Genomic DNA, 27,411 nt, shown 5'->3' on the forward strand with positions numbered 1-27,411 from the left:
ACTGGAGATGTAGTTTCAGCAAAAATCCCCCTGTCAATAATGTATTAATACATCATGAGAAAAATAAAATGTAATAACCTGGGTAGTGTAACAATGGTAACAAAAACAATGGTTTCTCTGACAGAGGTCTTCAAGAACCCCCCAAAATCATTGATTATTCTGGTCCCCCTGTGCCTTAAGTCTGGTATGATGCCAATAACAAGAATAGCTTCCAATATGTGAGCACATACTTTGTCCCATGTATAATATTCTGCATGTCTAGCTCCATGAAGAAACTGAAACTTAGAAAGTTTAAACGACTTGTCAAGCAAACATGAGCAACAGTTGGAATTAACACCTAATTTCAATTCTAAACTCAGGCTCTTTACATGAAGTTTATCACCATGCCATAACTACTCAACAAGTTGGTGCTAATTACTGTCAAAAGAATCTTCCTGTTAGGCTACTGCTCCTGTCTTTTGCAGTCACAAAAGTTACTGAAGTTTTAACAGCTTTGACTCTTCTTTGGGACTCTTCTGTTGGGTATCTATCCAACAGAAACGAAAACATATACATACACAAAGAATCTGGACCCAAAGGTTCATAGCAGCATTATTCACAACGGTCAAATACTAAAAACAACTAAATGTCCATCACCTGACTAATGGTAAACAAATCCATACAATGGAATACTATAAAGGAACTAAGTAATAAAAGAAGAACAGAATAGAATTAAATTAAAATTAAAATGAAATGAAATGAAACTAAGTACTGATATCTGCTACGACATGGATGAACCTCAAAAACACTATGCAAAGTGAAAGAAGCCAGACACAAAAGACCACATATTGTATGATTTCATATATATGAAATGTCCAGAAAAAGCGAGTCTATACAGACAGCAACAGATTAGAGGCTGTATGCGGAAGTGAGGGTAGGACAGGGATTAACTATAAACAAACAGGGATCCGGGATCTTTGGGGATTAATGGAAATGTTCTGAAACTGTACTGCAGTAATGGCTGCACAGTTCTGAATTTACTAAAAATCACTGAATTGTATACTTAAAATGGATGAATTTTATGGTAGGTAAATTATACCTCGATGAAGCTGTTAAAAAAAAAAACAAAACCTGTAAAACATTCCCGGCAAGATACAAAACTAGGGGGCTTCCCTGGTGGCACAGTGGTTGAGAATCCACCTGCCAATGCAGAGGACAAGGGTTCAATCCCTGGTCCGGGAAGATCCCACATGCCGTGGAGCAACTAAGCCCATGCACCACAACTACTGAGCCTGTGCTCTAGAGCCCATGAGCCACAACTACTGAGCCCACGTGCCACAACTACTGAAGCCTGTGCGCCTAGAGCCCATGCTCCACAAGAGAAGCCACTGCAATGAGAAGCCCGCACACTGCAACGAAGAGTGGCCCCCATTCGCTGCAACTAGAGAAAGCCTGCGCACAGCAATGAAGACCCAACACAGCCAAAAATAAATAAATAAAATAAATTTATTTTTTAAAAAAAGATACAAAACTAGATTTCAGTAAATGAAAAGACATTCCATACTCTGGAAGAGGAATATCCAAAATCCTAAAGATGTCAGCTCACCCTAATTTAGCCTACAAATACAATCCCAATAAAAATATCATCATGTGTCTCCCCACTACCACCATCCTCAGAAAAAAAGTTGATTATAAGTTCACCTGGAAGAATAAACAGGCAAGAATAACCAGGAAAACATGAAAGAGTCTATAATTAAAACAGTGTGCTTCTAAAGCGTGGACAGGCAGACCAACTAATGGAACAGTATGAAAGCTCCATAAATAGGTCCAAATACTTATGGAAATTTAACATATGACAAAGGTGGCAACTCAAGTCAATAGGAAAGTTTTTAATGATTTGTTTGGGATAACTGGATAGCCACATGAGACAAAAAGGATCCATTCTTCACACTGTACATGAGGACAAACATCAAAGAGATCTGTGCTTTATACGTTTAAAAAAAAAAGGTAAACAATACAAGGGCTAGGGGGGAAATGGGTTAGTTTCCTTTTAAACTTGGAGTGGGAAAAACTTTCCTAATTATGATTCAAAAACCCAGAAACAGTAAAGGTCAATAAATGTGACTAATTCAAAAAAATTTTGTCAAGGTAAAGAAGTATTGCAGAGTCAAAAAACTAATGACCAATTTGAGAAAAATGTGTTATATAGGATGTATATCTCTAATATATAAAAAAACTTCTAAAAATGGATGCAAGAATGAAGACCAACATTCCGACAGAAAAACAGACAAATGAAATGAATACATTGATCACAAGAAATGCAAATGACCTTTAAATACATGAAAAGACACACAAACATTAGTCATAAAAAATACAAATTTAAAATGTACTGACATACTATTTCTTGCCTCTCAGATGGGCCAAAAATTAAAATCTGACAACTAATTCTGCTGGAAAGGCTTTGGGAAAATAGGCACTTTCACACATTGCTGATGGACTCAAAATGGTTACGATTCTCTTACAGAAATCTGGCCATATTTTTTAAATAACATACTCTTTTACCTTTGACTCAACAATTCCCTCCTAGAATTCTATCCCAAAGACACAATGGCAAAAACTATTAAATGACATATACAAAAAGCCATTCACTGCAATGCTATTCATAATAGTAAAAGTCTGCAAACTGTTCATTGATAGGGGACTAGTTGAACAAATTAGGGTATAACTATACAATGGAGTACTGTGGACCTGTGGAAAAAATAAAAGAGGAGTAAAAAAGAATGAACAGAGGAATGAAAGCCTATATATCCTTTATATCTCATCATATATAAACTTTTACTCCTCTATTATATCTCTATACTCTAACAACTGTATACATTGTTAAGTGAAAGAAAGAGATATGTTTTGAATAAGGGGAGGATGTATGTATGTGTGTGTGTGTATGTATATACACACACATATTTGATAATTTTTTTAATAAACATATTTTATTTATTTTATTTTTGTCTGTGTTGGGTCTCTGTTGCTAAGCGCGGGCTTTCTCTAGTTGCGGCGAGCGGGGGCTACTCTTCGTTGCGGGGCACAGGCTTCTCATTGCAGTGGTTTCTCTTGTTGTGGAGCTTGGCTCTCGGTGCACGGGCTTCCGTAGTTGTGGCACACACGCTCAGTAGTTGTGGTGCACGGGCTAAGCTGCTCCACAGCATGTGGGATCTTCCCGGACCAGGGCTTGAACCCATGTCCCCTGCACTGGCAGGTGGATTCTTAACCACTGTGCCACCAGGGAAGCCCTAATATTTTTGAAGAGAAAAAAATGGAACAACAAACTAAAACAGAAACTAGTGAAAAATGATTATCTATTAGGGAGAAAAAGATAGGAAGAGAGGGCAGAGGTGGAAAACTAGACCTCAATGAATATATCTTGTTTAAAATTTTGACTTTGGAACCAGGTAAATATTTCACATAATTAAAAAGCAAAACTAGGGCTTCCCTGGTGGTGCAGTGGTTGAGGGTCTGCCTGCCGATGCAGGGGACACAGGTTCGTGCCCCGGTCCAGGAGGATCCCACATGCCACGGAGCGGCTGGGCCCGTGAGCCATGGCCGCTGAGCCTGCGCATCCGGAGCCTGTGCTCCGCAACAGGAGAGGCCGCAACAGTGAGAGGCCCGCGTACCACAAAAAAAAAAAAAAAAAAAAAAGCAAAACTAAAAAATTTTACAAATCTCTTAAAAAACAAAACAAAATACTTTGCAACAACCACAAAACAAATGATCCTAAATGCATATTAAATTGGTGGCATAACCACACAGAAAACCAGCCAAGGGCCAAAAAGGAACCACACAGAAAAATCTTTTATTATGTTCAACAGAATTACTGTTAATAATAATTGTAGAGATTTTCATTTACATTGATTTATGAGTGTTCACTTATGTCTATGTATTTATAGTTTGTATAGGATAAAAAAGTAATTGTTAATAGTGTTAAGAATCCAGATTTTCAATGTAATAGTAAAGAGATCCAAAAATAAAACACAAGCTTACATAAAAACCCTAATCCTAAATTTTCAATAGAAATAGTCACATGAATTAATGATTTATCTTTCTAAAATCTTTACATTCCTAACTCTGTCCATTAAGAAAGACAAAAAGCAATGATAACCCAGTAGAACAATGAGCACTTTCGTTCCCAGTGGATAGCTTCTAACTATCACTTCTCCATAAAAGGAAATCAGGAGTGCTTGGAATGACTGGTTCCAGGTTTGGAACAGGAAATGTAAAGGATGAATCTGGACTATCTTGTTACATCAGAGAGTAAGGAAGTTATCAAAGACTACTGGAGTGGCATCAAAAGGACACAAACCAGGGACTTCCCTTGTGATGCAGTGGTTAAGAACCCGCCTGCCAATGCAGGGGACATGGGTTTGAGCCCTGTTCTGGGAAGATCCCACATGCCGTGAAGCAACTAAGCCCGTGTGCCACAACTACTGAGCCTGCATTCTAGGGCCTGTGAGAAGACCCAGCACAGCCAAAAATAAATAAAATTTAAAAAAAAAAAAAAGAAAAAAAGGACACAAACCAACTTGAAGATGCTCCCACTGGCCAAAGATGAAACTATTTGAACACCAAAAAGAATAAAAAGACTGCAACACATCAACTATGCTAAAATCCATGAGTTCAAAATGATAACTGAAAATGAAAAACCTCTCTGGATATTGCTAAAGTTTATTCTGAAAAGTGGTGGTAAATGAAGGTGAAGACTCAAGAATTCATCTTACGTTTACTGTATCACCTTCATTTCAGAGTAAACAATTAGCTGATGCAGGGAGAATTCTTCCTTATGAAATAACCTCCGTTAATAAATGTAACAGAATGATAGAAAGTCAGCATTTTGCAACCCCTAATGAAATAATGGATCTAGGCAAGATCATCAAAGCTGCTGAAAGTATTACATGAAATGTTGATGGGGAACTTTATAGTAGAAGGATCAGGATGACACCATCTGAAACCTCTAATCAATTTTAAGATGCAATGCAACAGTAAGTACACAGCATCACCAAGGAAGAGTTGCTAAATCTAATCAAGCTTTTGGATCCACCAGTTTGCAGGAAATATGTAGTATATAAAACAAATTAAATGGTATGATGTCAGAAATTGTTCTGAAATTCTCCACTTAAAAAAAAAGAAGTGAGGGATGAGAGATGAAATAAGACTGGCAGAATGCTGAAAACTGACGTTAGATTATGACTATGTGGGAGTTCATTGTATACTTATATATTTTTATATTAAAAATATGTGAAAATTCCCATATAAAAATAATAAAATAACAACAAAAACTCTATCAATGTTATGTTTGGAAAAGGAAAAAAATAATTATTCATGGATTTACATATAATTCCTAGTGTTAGGACTTCACACTTCCAAGGGCTGAACATCTTAAGCAAACTTGTAAAACTCTTTAAGTCAATATGGTATGGAGTGCAGTCAGAAAATATGAATATATAGCTGTTGGATACATTTTCTAAAAGCTGTAAATAAAACACACTGCTATTAGATATAAAACAAAACAAAACAAAAAAACCCCTGTGAAATAGGGATTTCCCCGTCATAATATAAGGGAAAATGGTATCTGTAGTTTGGGATACAATTTCCAGTGACAGCATAACTCATGGGAGTTAGCAAGTGCTACATCTCACACAAAGATGAGGATAATATGATCTTAAAAACTGTCTAATGGGGCTTCCCTGGTGGCACAGTGGTTGACAGTCTGCCTGTCAATGCAGGAGACACGGGTTTGTGTCCCGGTTTGGGAAGATCCCACATGCCGCGGAGCGGCTGGGCCCGTGAGCCATGGCCGCTGAGCCTGCACGTCTGGAGCCTGTGCTCCGCAACAAGAGAGGCCACAGCAGTGAAAGGCCCGCGTACCGAAAAAAACAAAACAAAACAAAACAAAACAAAAACTGTCTAATGACTTAAAAAGTGGTTCTAGCAATTACCAAGTCACCAAAGTCTAAGGTGCCTGTATGAATAAAAGTGTTATCAGAAAATCTGGGTACCAATAAGCAATATTTCTAAATTGACATTTATTCAACATTTTATATATGCAAATAAATTAGTAATTTACTTTTAAGACACCTGTTTTATTTGTGTGTGTGTGTGTTTTTAAAATGTTTTAAAATGTTTTATTATTAAAAACTAGTTTATAGGGAGGGTGGGAGGGAGATGCAAGAGGGAGGATATATAGGGATATATGTATATGTATAGCTGATTCACTTTGTTATAAAGCAGAAACTAACACACCCTTGTAAAGCAACTATACTCCAACAAAGATGTTTAAAAAAAAAAAACAAAAAAACTTGTTTAAAACACTGATCTAGGAACCAGAAAACATCAGGAGTACTTGGCTTCAACTTTTGGATTTGTGTTTCCGGAGACAAACAAGGATAATGTCTGAAAATAATGTAATTCTTCCAAGAGACAGTTAAAAAACCCACGTGCTACAATTAGTACTAAAGATTTAAAAATGAATTACAGAGTTCGCATTTATCTTGACTACTTGAGGATATATGAACTCCTTTCTTCCTAGATAAAAAAAAAGATCCAGGCCTACATTTACTCTATTCTCATGCTTCCTACAAATACCAGTTCCTTAGAACTTCTGCTTTACATCACCAACCATCCTGCCTCACTAATTTCAAACAGAAATTGGACTCTGCTGCTCCTACTCCCAAAACTAGAGTCTTCACATTCTAATTACCTGAGAAAAATGTGAAATGTGACAATTAAGCAAGACAATGCCTATTCTCACTTCTCTCTCAAGAAACCTCAGGGAATGGTTGCTGTAACCTCCTTTCAGCTGCAGGTGATCTCAATTAAGTCTTTTTAAAACAAATATTTGGGTAGGTTATAAAAAATGAACTAACCATAGCTAAGACTAAAATTAAGAACAAAGTTGCTGATTCCAGGGTTCTGGCAAGAACAGAAAAATAAACGTGGACGAGGAAAGGGTGTCTTGGAAAAGGAAGGGACCCATAAAGAAGGAGAGAAGAGGGAGAAATGGCGTATCTGCACAGGAGACTAGTAAGTAGGCTTTGTCCTCAACAGGCAGGACATCAGGCAAAGACTAGGAAAGCGCTGTGTCAGTAATTGGAAACCATTATCTTAGCCGTTTAAAAAGCTCTCCCAACCCCACTTTCCTTACACTTTTCACAAGAAATTAATTTTTTACCTCAGTTCAGACTTCACTCAATGCTCACTTCATCAAATTACCTTAAATTACAACAAACTGTAAAAATGGTTTATACGGAACATACACTTCAGAGACTGTACATGAACTTATTCTAGTTAAATATAACATTTACTGTGGTAAGGGGCGCACTCAAGCTAATCATCTATCAATTCATTTTTAACTGATTATCATTAGGCTCTACTGAGCACCGTCAGGACTAAAAGTTTGTGTTCCAGTATTAGAATAAAAGCTACCTCTCAAATGCTTGAAATTATTTTTCCGTTATAAAGAACATGACAAAGGAAGAGTAAACAGTAAGAATAGAGTACTTAAAGGAAAAATAAGCGTCTTTTTTAGTGACTAGAATTGTTCTTACTGTAGTTGAATGTGAAAGAAATCCATCACATAGCTATCTGAAAAGGCACTCATAAAAAGTTAAACGTACTAAAGAAGCACTATGGGAAAAAAAACTGTACCATAAATCAACAACTCACAAAATGTAATCTGATTATGTATAAAATAAAAACTTTTTCAAACAAAACCCCCAACAAAACCTCTTGCTTTATTTTTGCCAGAAAAATAGAAAAATTTTTTAATTTTCTATTTAAAATTTTAGAAACTTTTAAAATTTGTATCTTAGAATTGGGGTCATGGTTTAATACTACAGTTGGTAATTTATTTATATGGCTTAAAAATTAAAGTTAATAGAGCCTCATATTCCTTCTAAATACAATGAAATCACTAAAATGTAGAAGAAAATAAGCACAAACACAATGCAATAGCTTCCATGCTATACTAAACTTAAGAAACAAAATTTTTACCTGAGGGAACAGTTGGATTGTTTTGGTGGTTTTCACTGGTAGAAACAAACAAATCTTCTCCTTCAGTTGATGAGCTGGAAGAGGATTCACTGCTGAGGTCATTCTCACTAGAACTACTAGAACTGGGGAGCAATGCATATTTTCTTCGGGCTAACACTTCTCGTTTTTTCCTCTGCATTAATATCCTCTCTTTTTGTTTCTGTGTCCTCTGGGAGGAATTATTTTTCACAAATCTCTTTCTGCATGGAAGTCTCCTTAATGAACTGCTATGAAAACAGGGTCTTTTCATTAACAATCCTGAAACAGATTCTGTCTCAGTCCGAGGCCACTTATGGGACCGTGCACTATGAGTTCTACTTTTAGCACTCAAAATTGCCTGGGAATGTCTTACAGAGACTTCTTTATCCTCATCTGAAGTCACAGTATCAGAGTCTCCAAAATGTAGACTAGATGAAGGAGAAGAAAGACAATCACTAAAAGAGGAATCGTTATCTTCATCACTTGGTGTTTCTAGGTGTTGTCTCAATCCTAATATTCCCTGGTTCTCTTTAGCACAATTTTGCATGTATGAAGGGCCAGCCTGCTGGCTTTTGCGTTTTTTCCTCACAACAACACTTTTTTCTTGCTCTTGTTGGTTACCATTCATGTCCTTCTCTTGTTTTTGAGAATCATCACACAAATGTGAGAATTCATTCCCCACTTTACTATTAATCATCTCAACTCCTGCAGGAAAACTTCTGGCTGCCCCAATGGGCTCTGGATGCAAAAGGATCCCTTTCAGACTCTCCTGTGTCTTTGGTGCATCAGAAGGAATCTCACTCTTCATATCCACTTTTAAGGTATAGAGCTTGTTATATTCAGGAGTCCATTGAGACATGGGAAACTTTAAGGAAGGCCTAGAAGACACAATAAGATATTTAAAATATGGTTAATGTGTTTTATTATACTGTTTAAACAGTTCTCAGATTCCACTGAAAATATCCCTGTAATAGGGCAGAACTGCCTTTTCCTCATCAGAATATAAAATGGCTGTAACGAGTCAATTTTCTCTGATACCTCTTACCCATAAACCCAATTTTTAGAAATAAAGATTACAGAACATAAGCCTACTTCAAAACTTCTATTAACCAAAAAACTGATCTTACTGTGTATCTTCCTAACTTCAGCAGCATAACATATTTGGTCAAAATCAAACAATTTCTCCAAAACCTGTTATAGTAAAAACAGATAAAAGGATTAGAATTCAAAAGACTTTGATTAGTCAATACTGATTCTCTCCTGGTATCACATTTTAAAGTGATAATTACATCAAATACTTTCTGTACATCTATATGGTTACTATGTTAGATATATTACTATACACAACGAACTAATATAAATATAGCTTCTCTTTCATGGTTCTTTCCTTCATACCACTCTAGTCTCTAACAAGAACCTGAACTCACCAATAGACAGTAGGCACCATTTCATAAAGTTTTAGATACATACAGAACGACCAGAGCCAAAACTGAACTGCTGAAGATCATTCAGTTAAAGCAACACAGCAGAACATAAAATCAAACTTTCTACAGCTAATCTAAGAATCTAAATAATTAAATCTCTGAAATTATGAGCAGCTGAACAAGGGGTCTTGAAATTAAAGCATCTACGTCAACTCAATGTACGTACAAGAATGGTGATAATTTAAGGTAGTAAATATGACTCAAAACGGAATATACTTATTTAAAAGGGAGTTAATATGACAAATGAAAACCTTTACTAGTGCTAAAAATGATTTAAACAATGTTAACAATTTTAACTTAAGTTTTTATTGAAGTATATAACAAAGACACATGTACTCTAAGTCTATAGCTCGGTGAATTCTCACACATCTGTGTAACTAGCTCCAAGATCAAGAAACATAAGATAACCAGCACTCCAGAAATCCCCTTCCAGTCACTCCACCCACCAAGAGTTGTAACCATTAACTTAACTTCTAACACCACAGTTTTGTACTTAACGTGCACTTTGTAAACCACTTCCAAAAAAGAGAGGAAAAAAAGATATTTAGTCGCAAGTTTTTTCTTCTCCACAAATGACAGTTACAGGAATAACTTCACAGGTATATGTTTTAGTATATAACTGTTATCAAATAGATGAACAGATGACAGTAATTAAAAAATGAAACAACCTATTTCTATACGAAGCTATCAAAACCTATCTTCTTCAAGGGCAGGTGATGGTGTATCCAAGATCAGTCCTCAAGCCCTGTCTGGATCCACAGTAAAGGAGAAACAAAAAGATGGGTGAACACATGGGTAGAGCAATGAGAAACTGTAAGAGGTGGCCAGTCACGCAAGGATCACCATAATTAAATGCAAGAAAAAAACAGGCCACAACTATAAGGCACAGGTATATGTGATTCAAGATTTAAGTTGGTCCCACCAGGATAGCTATAATAAAAAATAGAGATAACAGCAAGTGCTGGCAAGGAAGTAAAGAAATTGGAACCCTCATACATTGCTGGTGGGAATGTAAAATGGTGTATACACTTTGGGAAAGTAGTTTGGCAGTTCCTCAAAAGATTAAACACAGAGTTATCATATGATCCAGCACTTCCACTCCAAGGTATACACCCAAGAGAAATGAAAACATACATCCATACAAAAATTTATACACAAATATTCGTAACACCATTAGAGCCACTAGTAAGAGCCAAAAAGTGTAAACAACACAAATGTCCACCAACTGATGATAAATAAATCCACAAAATGGATTAATACTCAGTAATCAAAAGAAATGAAGTACTGATTCATGTTACAACATGATACGAACCTCAAAAACACTACGCTAAGTTTAAAAAAAGGTCAAAAAACCCACATATTTTAAGATTCCTTTGATGGTTGTTCAACTCAGTGAATATTATGAAAACCACTGAGTTCAGTACACTTAAAGAGAGACTTGTATGGTATGTGAATTATATCTCGATAAAGCTGTTGCCAAAAAGTCAAGATGTAAAGTATCATAATTATCTGGGCATCTGATAATTATGAACCCCTCTTTTGATTCACATAAAAAAAAATCATGTCATTTGAAAAAATCTGGGGTTCTTCCAAAAGTCATGTCTCCCAGGAGCTGTGCTGAGTTGGATCTCTGAGGAAATAGTCTTCATATGCTGAAGAAAAAAAGTGTCTTAGACTCCTCATCCTTAATTACTAAGTCACCCTCTGGGCCTTGGTAATGGAGATCCTGAGAGGCAATAAAAACTTGCCAAAAGAACAGATAAATTATGAGACCAGGAATACATAAGTGAATTTACAAAGAAGTGATTTATAGCATAATTTACTAAACTCAATTTCTTTTCCATCAGTTTATGCCCCAAAGCCAAAATAATGAACTCTTTATGGTTAACTCTGCTCTGGTTTTTGGTAAATTCTGTCTGCCCCATTCAAGGTGGGGAGGGAGTAAGGGAGAATGGTGGTGTATAGTGTGGTGTGTGGTATGTGCATTTGCATACCAGTAACTGTTTTCTGCGTTGTCATACAGTCCTTAGATGCAATATTAACATCCCATATTACCTGAAATGTTCCCACCAGGGGAGTACAAATGTATGCTCTATTTTGAACTAAGAAAAAGCAGAGAAGCAAGGTCATGTAAAGAAATAAATACCAATACTATATTTTTTTAACTAAAAAAGCAACAAGATTAACACAAAGGATCAATAAAGAATATTCTGAACTATTTGCTATTTGATAAAATCATGATCTAGTCTTTTCTTTCTTTTTTTTTTTTGGTACGCGGGCCTCTCACTGCTGTGGCCTCTCCCATTGCGGAACACAGGCTCCGGACGCGCAGGCCCAGCGGCCACAGCTCACGGGCCCAGGCGCTCCGCGGCATGTGGGATCTTCCCGGACCGGGGCACAAACCCGCGTCCCCTGCATCGGCAGGCGGACTCTCAACCACTTCGCCACAAGGGAAGTCCTAGTCTTTTATTTCTGTAAAAATTACTGGCTGACCTAATTTACAAAGGAGGCAAGTTTGCACTAGATATATCTATCTCCTTGGCCACATTATGAATGGTTTGATATTATACAGTGTTTCAATACTGAAACCATGACACTAGTCCCTCTTCGTACTGGTTTGATCCAATCATTTTATTGCTACAACAGCAGCATACCATTTACTCCTGACAGACAATAGTTTAGGATACACAACTAGTAAATCTTGCGTGAAAAGAAGCACAACAGCGGGCTTCCCTGGTGGCGCAGTGGTTGAGAGTCCGCCTGCCGATGCCGGGGACACGGGTTCGTGCCCCCATCCGGCAGGATCTCACATGCCGCGGAGCGGCTGGGCCCGTCAGCCATGGCCGCTGAGCCTACGCGTCCGGAGCCTGTGCTCCGCAATGGGAGAGGCCACAACAGTGAGAGGCCCGCGTACCGCAAAAAAAAAAAAAAGCACAACAGCTAAAAAGGCTAACTTTCAGAACTAAAAATTAGGGTTAGGATTTGGCAATTTACATTATAAAATAAGCTTATGTGAGGGTATAAGCTTAATAAGGGGGGTAAAAACCCATTAAGATTACCAATACAACTTTCAGGAACTGTACTTCTAAACTGTAATACAGTTTAGAAACAGTCACTATTATTAGTATGAACCTTCACTACCAAAGGTAAATATACTTTTTTATGATTAACACATAGTTTAAATTTTGAATTTTTTTAATAATTAATTTTACAGAACTCTAAAGGAACAAGATTTTAAAAGAAATGTATAAGGTAAGTTTGAATCTTCTACAAAACTTTTAGAGGTTTTCAGAAAATGAACTAGAAATATGTTTGCTGTTTATCTTCTTTCATATAATTACATGGAAAAAATTAATATTTGTGCCACAGGCATGTTTTAAACCTTTTCTCTTTCACTGATATTTATTTTACTTTGTGCCAGTTTAAGAATATTAAATCAATTGCCTGACAGAATACTTTCCTATTATTTAAATACTTTATAAAAACCACTACTTATAGCTAGATAATATAGACAGTATACTTTACATATTCCAAATAATGAAAATTCCATTAGTAAGAAAGAACAGTACCAACAGAGTGAAAAGGCAATCTACAGAATAGGAGAAAATGTTTGTAAATCATACATCAGATAAGGGATCAGTATGAAGAATATATAAAGAACTCCTGGAACTCAACAACAACAAAAAACAAACGACCCAATTAAAAATTAACTAAGGACTTGAACAGTCATTTTTCCAAAGAAGATATACAATAAGCACATGAAATAAGCACATGTGCTGATAAGCACATGAAAATATGCTCAATGACTTCACTAACCATTACGGAAGTGTAAGTCAAAACTATGAGATACCACTTCACACCCATTAGGAAGGCTATCATCAAAAAAACCCAAAATAGCAAGTGTCAGTAAGGATGCACAAAAACTGGAACCCTTATGATGGTGGGAACATAAAATGGTGCAGTAGCTCTGGAAAAGGTATGGCAATTCCTAAAACAATTAACACAGAATTAGTGTAGGATCTAGCAATTCCATTTCTGGGTATATACCTAAAAGAAAGCAGGGACTTGAACAGATATTTGCACACACACATTCACAGCAGCATTATTCACAACAGCCAAAAGGTGGAAGCAACCTACGTGTCCAATGACAGATGAATTGATAAACAAAACGTGGTACACATACAACGGAATATTCAGCTTTAGAAATTTAGGAAGGAATCCACAGAAAAACCTGCACATGTATGTTTACAGCAGCTTTATTCATAACTGGCAAAACTTGGAACCAAGATGTCCTTCAGGAGGTTAACAGATAAACTGTGGTTTATCCAGACAGTGGAATATTATTCAGTGCTAAAAAGAAAGAAGCTATCAAGTGATGAAAAGACATGGAAGAACCTTAAATGCATTATTATTAAGTGAAAGAAGCCAACCTGAAAAGGCTACATTGTGTATGATTTCAACTATTTAACATTCTGGAAAAGGTGAAACTATGGAGACAATCAGTGGTTGCAGATCAGTGGTTGCAGGGCAGGGGCTGGGGGAGGGGGAACAATGAATAGGTAGGTAGACCACAGAGGATTTTCAGGGCAGTGAAAATACTCCTATATTATGATGATGACTATACGCCATTATACATTTGTCTAAACCCACAGAAGGTACAACACCAAGAGTGAACCCTAAGGTAAACCATGAACCTTTGAGTGATTACGATGGGTCAATTTAGGTTCATCCTTGGTTAAAAAAAAAGTATCTTTTGATGACATATTGATAATGGGGAAGGCTATGCATACGTGGGGGCAGAAAGTATAAGAGGAATCTCTAAACCTCCCTTTCAATTTTGTTGTAAACCTAAAACTGCTCTAAAAAAAAAAAGTTTTAAAAAAAAAGAAGGAAATTCTGATGCATGCTACAACATGAACGGACCTTGAGGACATTATGTTAGGTGAAATAAGCCAGTCACAAAAGGTCAAATAGTATGAGTCCACTTATATAAGGTACATAGAGTAGTCAAATTCATAAAGACAGAAAGTAGAATGGTGGTTGCCAGGGACTAGGGGGAGGGGGAAGGGGAGTTAGTGTTACATGGGTACAGAGTTTCGGTTGGAGAGTACAAAAAAGTTCTGGACATGGGTGGTGATGATGGCTGTACAGCAATGTGAATGTATTTAATGCCAAACCATATACTTAAAAATGGTTAAAATAGTAAATTTTATATTATGTGTAATTTACCACCACACACACACACAAAATCCCTACACATTTAATCCTGTTGTGGTATCTGTTTCTCAAAGGACTTGGACTAACACACACGTCATTTAAAGAACCAGTCTCGGGCTTCCCTGGTGGCGCAGTGGTTGAGAGTCCGCCTGCTGATGCAGGGGACACAGGTTCGTGCCCTGGTCCGGGAGGATCCCACATGCCGCAGAGCGCCTGGGCCCATGGGCCATGGCCGCTGGGCCTGTGTGTCCGGAGCCTGTGCTCCGCGACGGGAGAGGCCCCAACAGTGAGAGGCCCGCGTACCGATAAAAAAAACAACAAAAAACCCCCAAAAGAATCAATCTCTTTTCCCCACCACTCTATATCACATCCTGATTTCTGTAAAGTAATTGACTTGCCAATTAAATGAAATTATCTCATTATTTACTGTACATTGTACAAGTTCCCTGACTAGAATGGAAGTTCAAAGAAAGCAGAAACCTTGTCTGTCCTATTCACTGCCTGACTTGTACTAATTAAAACAGGTGACTGGGAAGCAGCTGCATAACACAGGGAGATCAGCTCAGTGCTTTGTGACCACCTAGAGGGGTGGGATAGGGAGCGTGGGAGGGAGATGCAAGAGGGAGGGGATATGGGGATACATGTATACATATAGCTGATTCACTTTGTTATACAGCAGAAACTAACACAACATTGTAAAGCAATTATACTCCAATAAAGATGTTAAAAAAAAAAACAGGTGACTGGCACACAGTAGGCACTCAATGAATATTTTTAAATTGGATTAATCAGTAAAAGAATGCATGGATAAAAGTAAAAAACGACTGCTGTATTTTTTGCTTGGGTAACTAAGAATATGATGATACCAATCACTTAGATAGGAAAGAGGAGAATATGAAGAATGAGAATAATAGTAATAACAAAATTATGTAATAATTATGTCTAAGACTTCTTGAACATTTACCATGGCCCAATTTTCAGTTACAGAAGCTCTAGAACGACAGAAGACACTTATCTTATATTTGGGAGTCCAATAAGCCCTTAAAGTAGAGAAACTGATCTCAAAAGGGAACAGTAGGGAAATAAGAGATTTTTCTTCTCTATAAAATTGGCAAACCTGATCTACATTGCTGCTTCTCAATGTATAGTAAGTATTAAATAGTGTTAAATAGTATTAAATACTGGTTGCATCTTCCAGAAAGTCTGTAGAGACCACTTTTAATGTCTCTGAGGGCATCAAGGTCCAAGGTTAAAAAATAAATCTTCAGGGACTTCCCTGGCAGTCCAGTGGTTAAGACCCCGCACTCCCAACGCAGGGGACCCAGGTTCAATCCCTGGTGAGGGAACTAGATCCCACATGCTGCAACTAAAAGATCTCACATGCTGCAACTAAAGACCCTGCATGCTGCAACTAAAGAGCCCACATGCTGCAACTAAGGCCCAGCACAGCCAAATAAATAAATAAATAATAAATTTAAAATAAATAAATAAATCTTCAAACCAGAGAATTGGCTGGATTCAGTCATACACATGTTTTATTTGGCCTGCACAACTCGGGGGGGAAAAAGAAAAAAGATAAACAACTGATAGTTAATGGTGAAACACTATAGGCATTCTCACTAAAATCAAGAAGAAAAAATGGTTTTCATCATTATATAACACTGTTCTGGAAAGGCTAGTCAAGTCATTCAAACAAGAGAATGGACATAAATTTTTAAAAGGAAGTGATTTTTTTAGCATTATTTGCAAATGACATTAACAGATGAGAACAGGAAAACCACTGGAAACACTAAGACAGGACAGGTACATGTATGTTTACCAAAATAATACTCCAAAATCAATGACTTTCCTTTAAATAAACAGTAGCTAGTTAGAAAATATTACAGAATAACAAAAATATACCACTCACTATAGAGGTGAAAAGATTTAATACCTAGTATCAAATTTAACAAGAGACACACAGGACCCATAAGAAACAACTACTATCATGTCAATTATGCAAAAATTAATGGGAAATTTTCAACTATAAAAGAAGGGAAACTAGCATTCCAGTTCTCTTCACCTTCAAAAATTCTGTTATCTATAGTCTTCTAGCATACTGTAGTTCATAGTTTTATGTTCAGCAGCTCAGAATTTCTCCTTACTTTTCCAAGTAAAATCTTGAAACCCTCTGAGTAGAGAAAGGGAAGGACAGGGAGTCTCACTGGAGGGCTCCGTGTTGATATAAAAGGGAGTATCCCTATTATTTGCTAGAGTCACAGGTCAGTCTTAGGGTTGCCTTTCAAAGTAAGTGAACTAAGAAGGATTTATATGGAGAGTGAAAGGATTGAGACCTAAATCCAGAGATGTTTACTCTACTCCTTAACCTAAACAGACATCCATACAGACAATGACTTGAGAGGAAGTGGACATGGGATACCCAGCCTCCATTCCATGTTGCTCTGGACATTATTACTCATTGTATTAAAAGGAATGAAGGTGCAGTACAATGGAGTTTAGAACTATCAGACTCTTGAAGTTGCCTTATGAGAGGTCTGCCCAGGATCACTATCTCCCCTGAAAGGGTAAAAAGGAACCAAGAAGCACAGAAAGCACCCAGTTTACATTTAGAGTTCCCATGGGTTGATTATTTCATCGAAGCCTTACTCTGTGAATGTAGAATTTTTGTGCCCCACCATCCCAGTACAAACTTGACCTCAAATGACTCAGGGTAGAGAACTAGCTGATTAACCAAACCACCAAGAGGAAGACTTCAAAAAAAGAAATCTTCTATCTCCAAAATATTCTAGGAAGCTAGAAAATAAAGACAGTACAATAATAATCAAAAAAACTATAGTGAATCTAAGGACTTTGGGAAAATATTACAGAAAAAAAACACTCAAAGGATACTGAGTGAAAGGGAACGTGATTATCCACATTTAAGTGGGATCACTGACAAAAACGAGTAGTCAAGCAAAGGTAAGTGTTATTCATTTGTGTACTAAAAAAATCTGAGTTCAGGTCTCTACCCCTAACTATCTGTGTAACCTAGGGCATATTACTTAAACTAACACTGTTTCCCCTCTATAAAATTGGGACAATAACAGTATCTACCTCGTAAAAGTGCTTTAACAGTTAAATGAGAGTACCTATCAGAGTGCCTGGCACAATGGCTGTTACTAATTCCTTTTCAACAGTTACAAATATAAGGCATACAATGTTTAAGGCCTTCCCTTATACCTAAAAATAAATGAAGTCCTCAGAGTCAAAGAAGGGCATAAACTCGACTGTTCCTGCAGAACCTTAAAGTACAGAAATAAAGGCCTAAGATTCTTTCGCACAAAACCTATGAAAACAAATAATTCTAGACTCTCCTTTACTATGGAGGATTAGTTGGGGAGCTGGATGTTTCAGCTGCCCAATTTCTAATACTAGACATTATACTTTTGGAAAAAGAGAAATTAAATATCTGTCAAATAAAAGGTTTCTATTACTCAATGAACTTAATGATTTTCTTGTTCGTCTTGTTTAAAGTACTCTAAAATCCCTAAGTATTAGTCATCACAGAAAAACACAGCTAGCATCTATTTAGGTCTCCTATGAGTACAAACTGGGTGGAGTTCAATATATTATAGAGAGTCTACTGCTCTAGTCATGATTGTGTTATTATCATGGCCAGTAGCAAAATGAAGGGTGTATCTATCCTGGCAAGACTGAAGAGTATCTGGCAGTCAGTTTCAACTAGTTAGTAAGGCAGTATTACAAATTATAGGGTACAATGCACAAATATCTAACATTTCTGGCCTGGACTTTGGAATTTATATTACAACATGAAATATAAAGATATTGCTAATTATCTATGATATAAAATATATTCTGTCAAGAAAATATGAAAGAATCAACCAAAAAAGGCTTATATCCGAAAAACTACAAAACTGTACAACACAATCCTCATAAGTGGAGAGACACCTCATTTCTGAATGAGCAAACACTCCAAATTGGCTCTGTTACAAATTAGAAGATACAAATTTTTAAAATATAAAACATAAATACCATCACCATAGACATCTTGGGCCTTTAAAAACATCATATATTATTTTAATAGTCTAAAGACATATATGTAAAGATTAATTCAAATTCATACTGTTTGCATTCAGTTTCACATCATTTTGTTCACTGAAAATTTCAAATAATTTTGAAACATTTCAACATTTAATTAAAAATAATAACAACTATACAGTTATATGTATAACTGAGGAGGGTAGAAGTGAAAGGAAAAATTTGAATTCAAACTTTTTTTTCCCTTTTTTAAAATCAAGCATTAATTTTTACAACAAAGATAAAATTAGGTACATCTTGTTATCACTTATATGTGGAATCTAAAATATAAAACAAATGAATGAATATAACAAAACAGAAATAGACTCACAGATATAGAGAACAAACTACTGGTTACCAGTGGGGAGAATGAAGGAAGGGGGCAAGACAGGAGTAGGGGATTAAGAGGCACAAACTACTACATATAAAATAAACAATCTACAAGGATATATTGTACAACACAGGGAAATATAGCCATTATTTTATAATAACTTTAAATGCAGTATAACCTATAAAAATATTGAACCACTATGCAACCAATATATCTGAAACCAATAAAATATGGTAAATAAACTATACTTCAATTACAAATTCAGGGTATATGCATAAAATAAGCTGCTATGCAGCCTTTAAAAATGAGGTAGGCAGGCTTCCCTGGTGGCGCAGTGGTTGAGAGTCCGCCTGCCGATGCAGGGGACACGGGTTCGTGCCCCGGTCCAGGAAGACCCCACATGCCGTGGAGCGGCTAGGCACGTGAGCCATGGCCGCTGAGCCTGCGCGTCCGGAGCCTGTGCTCCACAACAAATTTTTTTAAAGCAGGTTGCAAATAAGTGTTATAGTGCATGGGGAAGATACAGAAAAATATATGCTTAGTTTGGGGCTGAAACTGTAAGGTGGAGACTTAGAGAACTGGGTTAGCAGCATTTATCTTTAGTGTTACAAATTTCTGCATGGTTTGAATTTTTTATAAAATAATCATTTGCCACTTCTGAAATCAAAGTACAAGAATTTTTTAAAGGAGTAAAAAAAAAGAACGGAATATATTTTATTTTTCCTCTGGACTAGGACACAACTTTGTTAGTAGCAGATTACTATATAAATCAAATATATGATAGTATGATTTTTATGAGAATCTTGGCTAAGCATAAAATTCCTCCTTAGTGACCAGAAATGACCACCAGTCCTGGACAGCTTAATGAGAGAATAGGGCAGAAACTGACAGCATCTAATTGTTAGCAAATCTGAATGAAGTTGTCAAATTTGAGAGTTGATTATGCTTTTTTAGTTACTGATACTAGTCTACCTAGGCACGCTGTTTCTTAACTTATCTGTATGAAGAAATTTTCGTGCTTGGAAAGTAATAATCTATCATCAAATGATCTTTACCAATGAAAGTACAATAATTATTGTAGTTGAGTTAGGTGAAAAGTGTCCATAAAAAGTCAAAAAAATGTTCAAGGAAAACAAACCTCCACAATCTTTCGTTCTTGATAGTTTTTCAAATAATCAATCTGCCAACTTTCAAAAAGCTTCAAATTCACAAATTTGAAGTGAATTGAGAGTTCTTTCTTTTTTAAGGTGATAGAGGCCAACATAAAGACAATATTTTTATTTTATATGTGGAAAGATATCTGCTTTAACTTGCCTAATTTCTTATCAAAATTTAATAATCTGCCAAGAGCTAAATGTAGAATTAAACCATACTGCTAAATAAGATCTGACATCTTTACCAGAGTACATTTAACATTTTGAACTAATTTTTGTTAATAATTTTAAGTGACTTGGTCTTTTACTTACGAATAAACAGTCACATATGTTGAATGATGCTAAAGTAGTAAGGAGAAATCAAAATCAAAAATACAAAAATAAAACTTGTGGCTTATGCAAGACTCTGAAGTCACAGAGTCACAACCTCAACGAAGCAGTGAGCACATCCTTGTGAGAAGCAGGAAAAACTACTTGAAATAGGTAGGGTGGAACCACATGATGGTGGGCTGAAAATGTCAGGATGAAAATTTCTGACTGATACAGTATATGCCTAGTTATTCAATTAGTTCTGGAATAACTACAAGCCTATGTCAAAGGCAAATGCAATAACCAACTTAAAGTGGACACACAAGAATCACTACCTATGAGGGTTTTATGGATCTGTGGGCAGAGATATAAATAAGATATAGGTTCTTATCTTTCAAGAAGTTCATAATTTAGTATGACAAAAAGAACATAAAAGACCCAAAATACAGCATGCTATGAATAATGATATAAATAAAAGCACTCTCTATAGAACACAAAGGAGAAAGCATGTGGTGTCTCTGGTAAAGGATTCATATAGAAGGTGACATCTAAGTCAAACCATGAAGTATGCAGAAGGTGATGGCAGGCAGAGAAAATCCTTCATTTCAAACAATGCTGACACATGGCAAAGAATGACAGTATCAAAGTCCTCTGATGTTTGGGGTGTGGGGATTTTTTTGGTTTTGTTTTTTAGTGGGAGAGACTAAGCTAGAGTCAAATCATCAAAAAGTGAGGGATAATGTTTCTACTTAACACAGTTTAGATTGAAGGTGGTGCTAACAGCAAGAGGCTGGAGAAAAAGCAGAGAGACCAGGGAGAAAGAAGGCTTTGCAGCGGTGGGGGCAAAAGGTGGTTTTAGGGTTGGAGGGTGGTGTGAAGGAAGGAGAAGTTGTTTACCAAATCAAGGGCTGCATCCCCAGAATCGACCAAACTTGAGCCAAAACCCCAAAATATGACCCTGAAGCTGTCTATATTTTTTCAGAGCACTGCTCAACAAGTGAGCTAGAACCACAAACTGCAGAACACTACAGAATTATGCCATTTTGGAATGAATGCTGTTTCTTCCTGGTACCACACTTGGCCTTAAACTTCATACCCCCTAAATGAAAAAAACAAAAAACATAAAAAACCTTCATACTCCCACCCCAAAAAATACTCATGTTAAAATATGGTATCTTTCATAATTAAGTAACTTATAATTCCCCTGCATAAAATACTCTTGAGGTTTGGTCATGTTGTTGAAATAACTCCCCTTTTCTCTTTCTGTAAGGCAGTAAATACTCCATTTATTTGGAAGTCAGATTTCCAACAACTTCAACTCTTGGGAACAGAGCCTAAAGGAAAATGATTCTACGAAGGTTCAAAATAATTGTCAGAAAGGCCACATGCAATTCAATACTCAGAGACTATTATTTTATATTTAATACTAATAAGCTTAGTTGTCTCATTACAGGTATGACAGATGGAATACTGGTGGCAGCACCTAATAATTAAAAGATAGAAGAACTAAGCCACTTGTCCCAATGACTAAAAAGTCAGCAGTTTGCCTAGATTAAATAACATTATTTATGTAAACAGATTCTGAGGGCAACACTATAATAAGCAAAGAATAAAAGCTGATGTTCAGAATCACGATTCTGAGCCATCCAGAGGACAGACTGTTCTCAGTAAAATAAACAAGCATACAGCATGTTTTAGACATATTTATAATAATATGGTTAAAAATTTTTAGTTGCTTACCATGGGTTAACATGGTAACATGTCAATTGTGACTAACAATATTATCTCATTTTTTTACTGAAAATGTACAAACAAGATGACAATGTCGATGGTACAAAAAAACGCATATAAATTCACAATAATGGTAAAAGAATAAAATATACAAAATACCTGCAAAATATGAAACTATATTCCTAATATGCAAAGTTTCTTCAAACTGACAAGAAGGAAAACATATGTGAATTCTACCTATAATGTTTTACTTACTTTTATTCTTTTTTTTTTTGAGAAATTTATAAAGTGAAATAACCAAATAGGAAAAAAAAAAGGGAGAGAGATTCAGATTTGTTATTTAAAAACTTTGGTCCCTAGTGGGTGTCAGATCTAAATTTAAGTAGGAGGACAAAGGCTGAACTATAGAATTTTTAAAAAATTAGAAATTAAGTTCAGAAAACCTTGTGAATATCACTGGCTCTTTCTTCAATGGTTATGACAAAGATGAACTCTGCTATTCTTTGACTAAAACCTTTTCTTACAGCTACAGTTGCTATTTCAAATCAGGTTTTCCAAGAGAATTCAAAAACAAACTCTTTCCTTGATCCAGATACATTCATTTTCTAAAATACTTAGTAAAGTTTCAAGGCAGTAATAGATTAAAAGCTCCAATTTCCATTACTTGCAACCAAACTCCAGCAAAAGCAATTGGAAAGAGGCTCCAACCTCCCTAATCTTTTACCTGCCCTGACAGTCTACAAATCATTTGTAAATGACTTGTATGTTTAAAAACAAAAAATTTCAGCATTATGGAAAAGAAAGGTAAGGTTGGAATAACAGCAGTTATGGCAAAATAATATTATTGATGATGACAGCAATAATGATGATAATAATGGAGAGGAACAGGCTCAAGGAAGCCTGAAATTCCTGTTAGCAGAAGTTCTCAAACACACTTCTTTGTCCATGGAAGGTTTCCTGATGACACCCTTCCTTTCTGCATCCAAAGAGAGTTCATCTTTTCTGAAATTCAGAATAAAACAGAAAAACCTAATGACTCTTCCCCATTTGCCTGCCCTAAAACAAGCATACATTCCTTAAAGCTTTCTGCCTTTAACTTTTCTTTTTTTAAACACTTAGAAGTACTTTTAAAAATCTGCTTTTATGACCCCACAGCAGAAGACAAAGTCAACACACACAGATACTATCAAGTACTATGATACAAATGTGTGATGCTATAACTACTCTACCATTCATCCGAATATCCAGATTCAGACTTTCCACATTGTGCACAGGAAGTGAAGAGTCAAGAAAAGGGCACTAGGACCCAGCACCCAGATTCTAATTTTTAATATCACTCTTCAACAAAAGGAATCAGGGCTCGGAGGAATGGCTGATACTAGAACTGTGGCAAGAAAAACAGATGAGCCTGGAGCATCTTACAGTACCAAAAAGTAAAGGACACAAAACACAAAAGAACAGGGGCATGTCAAAGGGACACTGGAGCCAACCTGCAAGAGCTCCTAATGGCCAAAGCTAGAACAGTTGTGGCAACAAAATAAATAACATAGTACTGAATTCAAACCCAAAGAATGAAATAAATATCCATTTAGTCCACACTGATATAAACAAATGATTAAATAAATAAATGGGAGTGAAAAGACAGAAGAATTCCAAATGATTATTGTAGATACATCCCTTCCAGAAGGTGGAACTTTGAACAATTTGTCCCCCTTTAATGACTTGCTTCCAAAAAAAAAAAAAAAAGACTAACAGGAAAGGACAGTAACTTTACTGTGGCGAAAGGTGGCAAACCCTACCTTGACCAGGTGATCAAGGTTAATATCATCAATCATAGGTCATGATGCTAACAAGGGCACTTCACCTCTGTGGTATTCTTCCCGGAATCCACAACCCGAGTCAAACCAATGAGAAAAATATTAAACAAACCCAAACTAAGGGATATTCTACAAAACACCTGATAAGCACTCCTCAAAACTGTTAAAGTCATGACAAACAAAGAAAGACGGAAAAACTGTGAGAGCACAGGAGACTACAATCAAGTAATGTACTAATGTTGGTTTCTTAGTTGTGATAGATGTACAATAGGTAAGATGTTAACAATAGGAGAAATGGTGAGGGATTTATGGGAATTCTGTGTACTATCTTTGCAACTTTTCTGTAAATGAAAAACTGTAAAATAAAAACTTTTTTTTAAGGGGAAGGGGGGCACTAGGGTATTATTTGCAAATTTCCCCCATTCCTAGGAAAGGGAGGAGACAAATGAGAGACAGTGGAGCTTACCCTGCTCTCCAATCTCACCATTACCTCACTACTGCCAACAATATCCCCCAAAATCTTACACTGAACTACTAAGGGAGGAGGGAGTGGGACTCTAAGGCTGGAACTACCAAGGGAAAAGAAAGGGCCTAAAACTATCTGGTAGCTCCACTGGGATAGCAAGGCATGTATCTGTATACACTGGGAAATTATGTATAATTCATGGAATTTCTACAGAGAAATTATTGAATGGTGTCACCTTTCCAAATTACCACTGGGAATTTGGCAAATAAAAATGTATTTCTTGGGCTCAACATCACTAATTATTGCAGAAATGCAAATCAAAATTACAATGAGGTACCACCTCACACTGGCCATCATTAAAAAGTCTACAAATAACAAATGCTGGGGCTTCCCTGGTGGCACAGTGGTTAAGAATCCGCCTGCCAATTCAGGGAACATGGGTTCAATCCCTGGTCCGGGAAGATCCCACATGCCGCGAAGCAACTAAGCCCATATGCCACAACTACTAAGCCTGTGCTCTAGAGCCCGTGAGCCACAACTACTGAAGCCCACCTGCCACAACTACTGAAGCCCGCCCACAAATATCTGGACAAAACTATAATTCAAAAAGATATACGCACCCCTATGTTCATAGAAGCACTATTCACAATTGCCAAGACATGGAAACAATCTAAATATCCATCAATAGATGAATGGTTAAAGAAGATGTGGTACATATATGCAATGGATACTCAGTCATAAAAAATAATGAAATCATGCCATTTGCAGCAACATGGATAGAACTAGAGAGTATCATACTAAGTGAAGTAAGTCAGAAAGAGAAAGACACCATATGATATCACTTATACGTGTAATCTAAAATATGAAACAAATGAACGTATCTACGAAACAGAAACAGATTCACAGGCATAGAGAACAGACTTGTGGTAGCCAAGGGGCAGGGGTGGGGTCGGGATGCAGTGGGAGTTTGGGGTTAGCAGATGTAAGCTATTATATATAGAATGGATAAACGACAAGGTCCTACTGTATAGCATAGGGAATTATATTAAATATCCTGTGATAAACCATAATGGAAAAGAATTTTTAAAAGAATGTATATATATGTACAACTGAATCACTTCGCTGTACAGCAGAAATTAACACAGCATTGTAAATGAACTGTACTTCAATTTAAAAAATTTATTTCTTGGGTTAAAATGTTCAGCAACCATGCATTAACAGCCAATATGTACACAAAGCATTCATGTGCCCGAATGCATGTGTGAGTGTTTTATCACTTTTTTGTGATATAAAGAGTGAAGGAAAGAAAACTTAGTAGTAGTAGTACTTCCAAGCACTAAAGGCTACAGTGTCTTAATCATTAAATATGTACGACAACTACATTAAGACAAAACACTAGAATTAAGCCATTTGTTCTTATACAAACTAGGAAATCTTTGGTCCCAACCTTGACAACCTTGGTTTGGTGTTGGACCATGACAAATCCCCTTCAGCTGGAATGTATGTCAAATCAAAAAATTCATGTGCTATGGACTGAATTGTGTCCCCTCAAAATTCATATGTTGAAACCTTAGCCCCCAGTACCTCAGAATGTGACTATATATAGGGCCTTCAAAGAAATAATTAAGGTTAAATGAGGTAATATGAGTGGGCCCTAATCCAATCTGACTGGTGTCCTTTATAAAAAGAGGAAATCTGGACACTCAGAAAGACACAGAGAAAAGACCATGTGAGGATACAACAGGAAGGCGGCCACCTGCAAACCAGGGAGGGAGGCCCCAGGAGAAACCAAACCTGCCCACAACTTGTTCTTGGACTTCTTGTCTCCAGAACTGTGATGGAACAGATTTTTGTTGTTTAAGTCACCCAGCATGTGGTATTTTGTTATGGAAGCCCTAGCAAACAAATATACCATGCAATGAACATTTCCTAAGTGCTAGACTGCCCCAAATATTGCAAATACAAAGATGAATAAGACGCAGACCTGTCCTTAAGAAGTTAAAGACCAGCAGGTAGAGAAACCTATCAGTAGGTAGTTAAAATACAGTATCATGAAAGAGGTATGCACTGAAACAAACTGGAGTAGAACTTAATTCAATTCTGAAGGGGAAGCTGTACCAAGGAAGGTTTTCCAGGAAGAATAAAAGGAAAAATAGTGAAATGGGAAGAAACGACACTTGATTACCCTATTTCCATGGCAGAAGTTCTCTGAATGAACCACATATTTAATGATGAATTACACCTACAAAATTTTAAAAACCAGTGATCTGAAAGATAACATATGATCATCTGAGAGACAACATATAATCTTCAAATATGCCATTCCACTTCAAACAACTAATTGTCTAGAATTACTGTTAAGAAGAAAAGGAGAAAGTAAGATGACTTCTTGGGATACTTTTCAGCATATGAAAGAATAGACTAAGGTCCACAGAATTACAAGATTTCCCCCAGAATTTGTTTTAATTTAGTATGAGACAGAGGAATCTACTTCACAAGAACTAAAGCCCTATGTTCTCCCTTCATTTCCACCCTTAACACTAAGCTCACTCCCTACCACTCTAATCAGGCAGCACAGTCTCAACTTCACTACCTTTCAATAGGTAGAGAATTGTAAGCTACAATACACTTAGAAGTTAAAACAGAATAAAAAGCAATCCCAAAACTTCTCTGGAATATACAAATAATCAGCAACATAAAATGAGCTGTATAATTAAAAATTAGCCTACAACGTGCATTCCAAAATCTGTTTTTAGCCATGATTTCACATGAGGGCATAAATGGAATG

At 36.5% G+C, this 27,411-nt stretch overlaps 1 protein-coding gene across 5 annotated transcripts in view; it reads right to left on the reverse strand.

Annotated features, from left to right (window-relative positions):
• Positions 1-27,411, reverse strand: part of RNF111 (ring finger protein 111) — an 81,373-nt gene that overhangs the window by 38,558 nt on the left and 15,404 nt on the right. For 4 of the 5 annotated variants that reach the window (XM_007458895.1, XM_007458896.1, XM_007458897.1 and 1 more), the window contains exon 2: positions 8,020-8,915. In XM_007458895.1, the coding sequence (XP_007458957.1) occupies positions 8,020-8,896 (877 nt within the window). In that variant the 5' untranslated portion in view covers positions 8,897-8,915. Of the gene's footprint in view, positions 1-8,019; positions 8,916-27,411 lie in introns of those variants that run through there. The other variant, XM_007458893.1, reaches the window with a different exon arrangement.

Source organism: Lipotes vexillifer, unplaced genomic scaffold (assembly GCF_000442215.2).
Source record: "Lipotes vexillifer unplaced genomic scaffold, Lipotes_vexillifer_v1.1 scaffold102, whole genome shotgun sequence".
NCBI classification, from domain to species: Eukaryota; Metazoa; Chordata; class Mammalia; order Artiodactyla; family Lipotidae; genus Lipotes; species Lipotes vexillifer.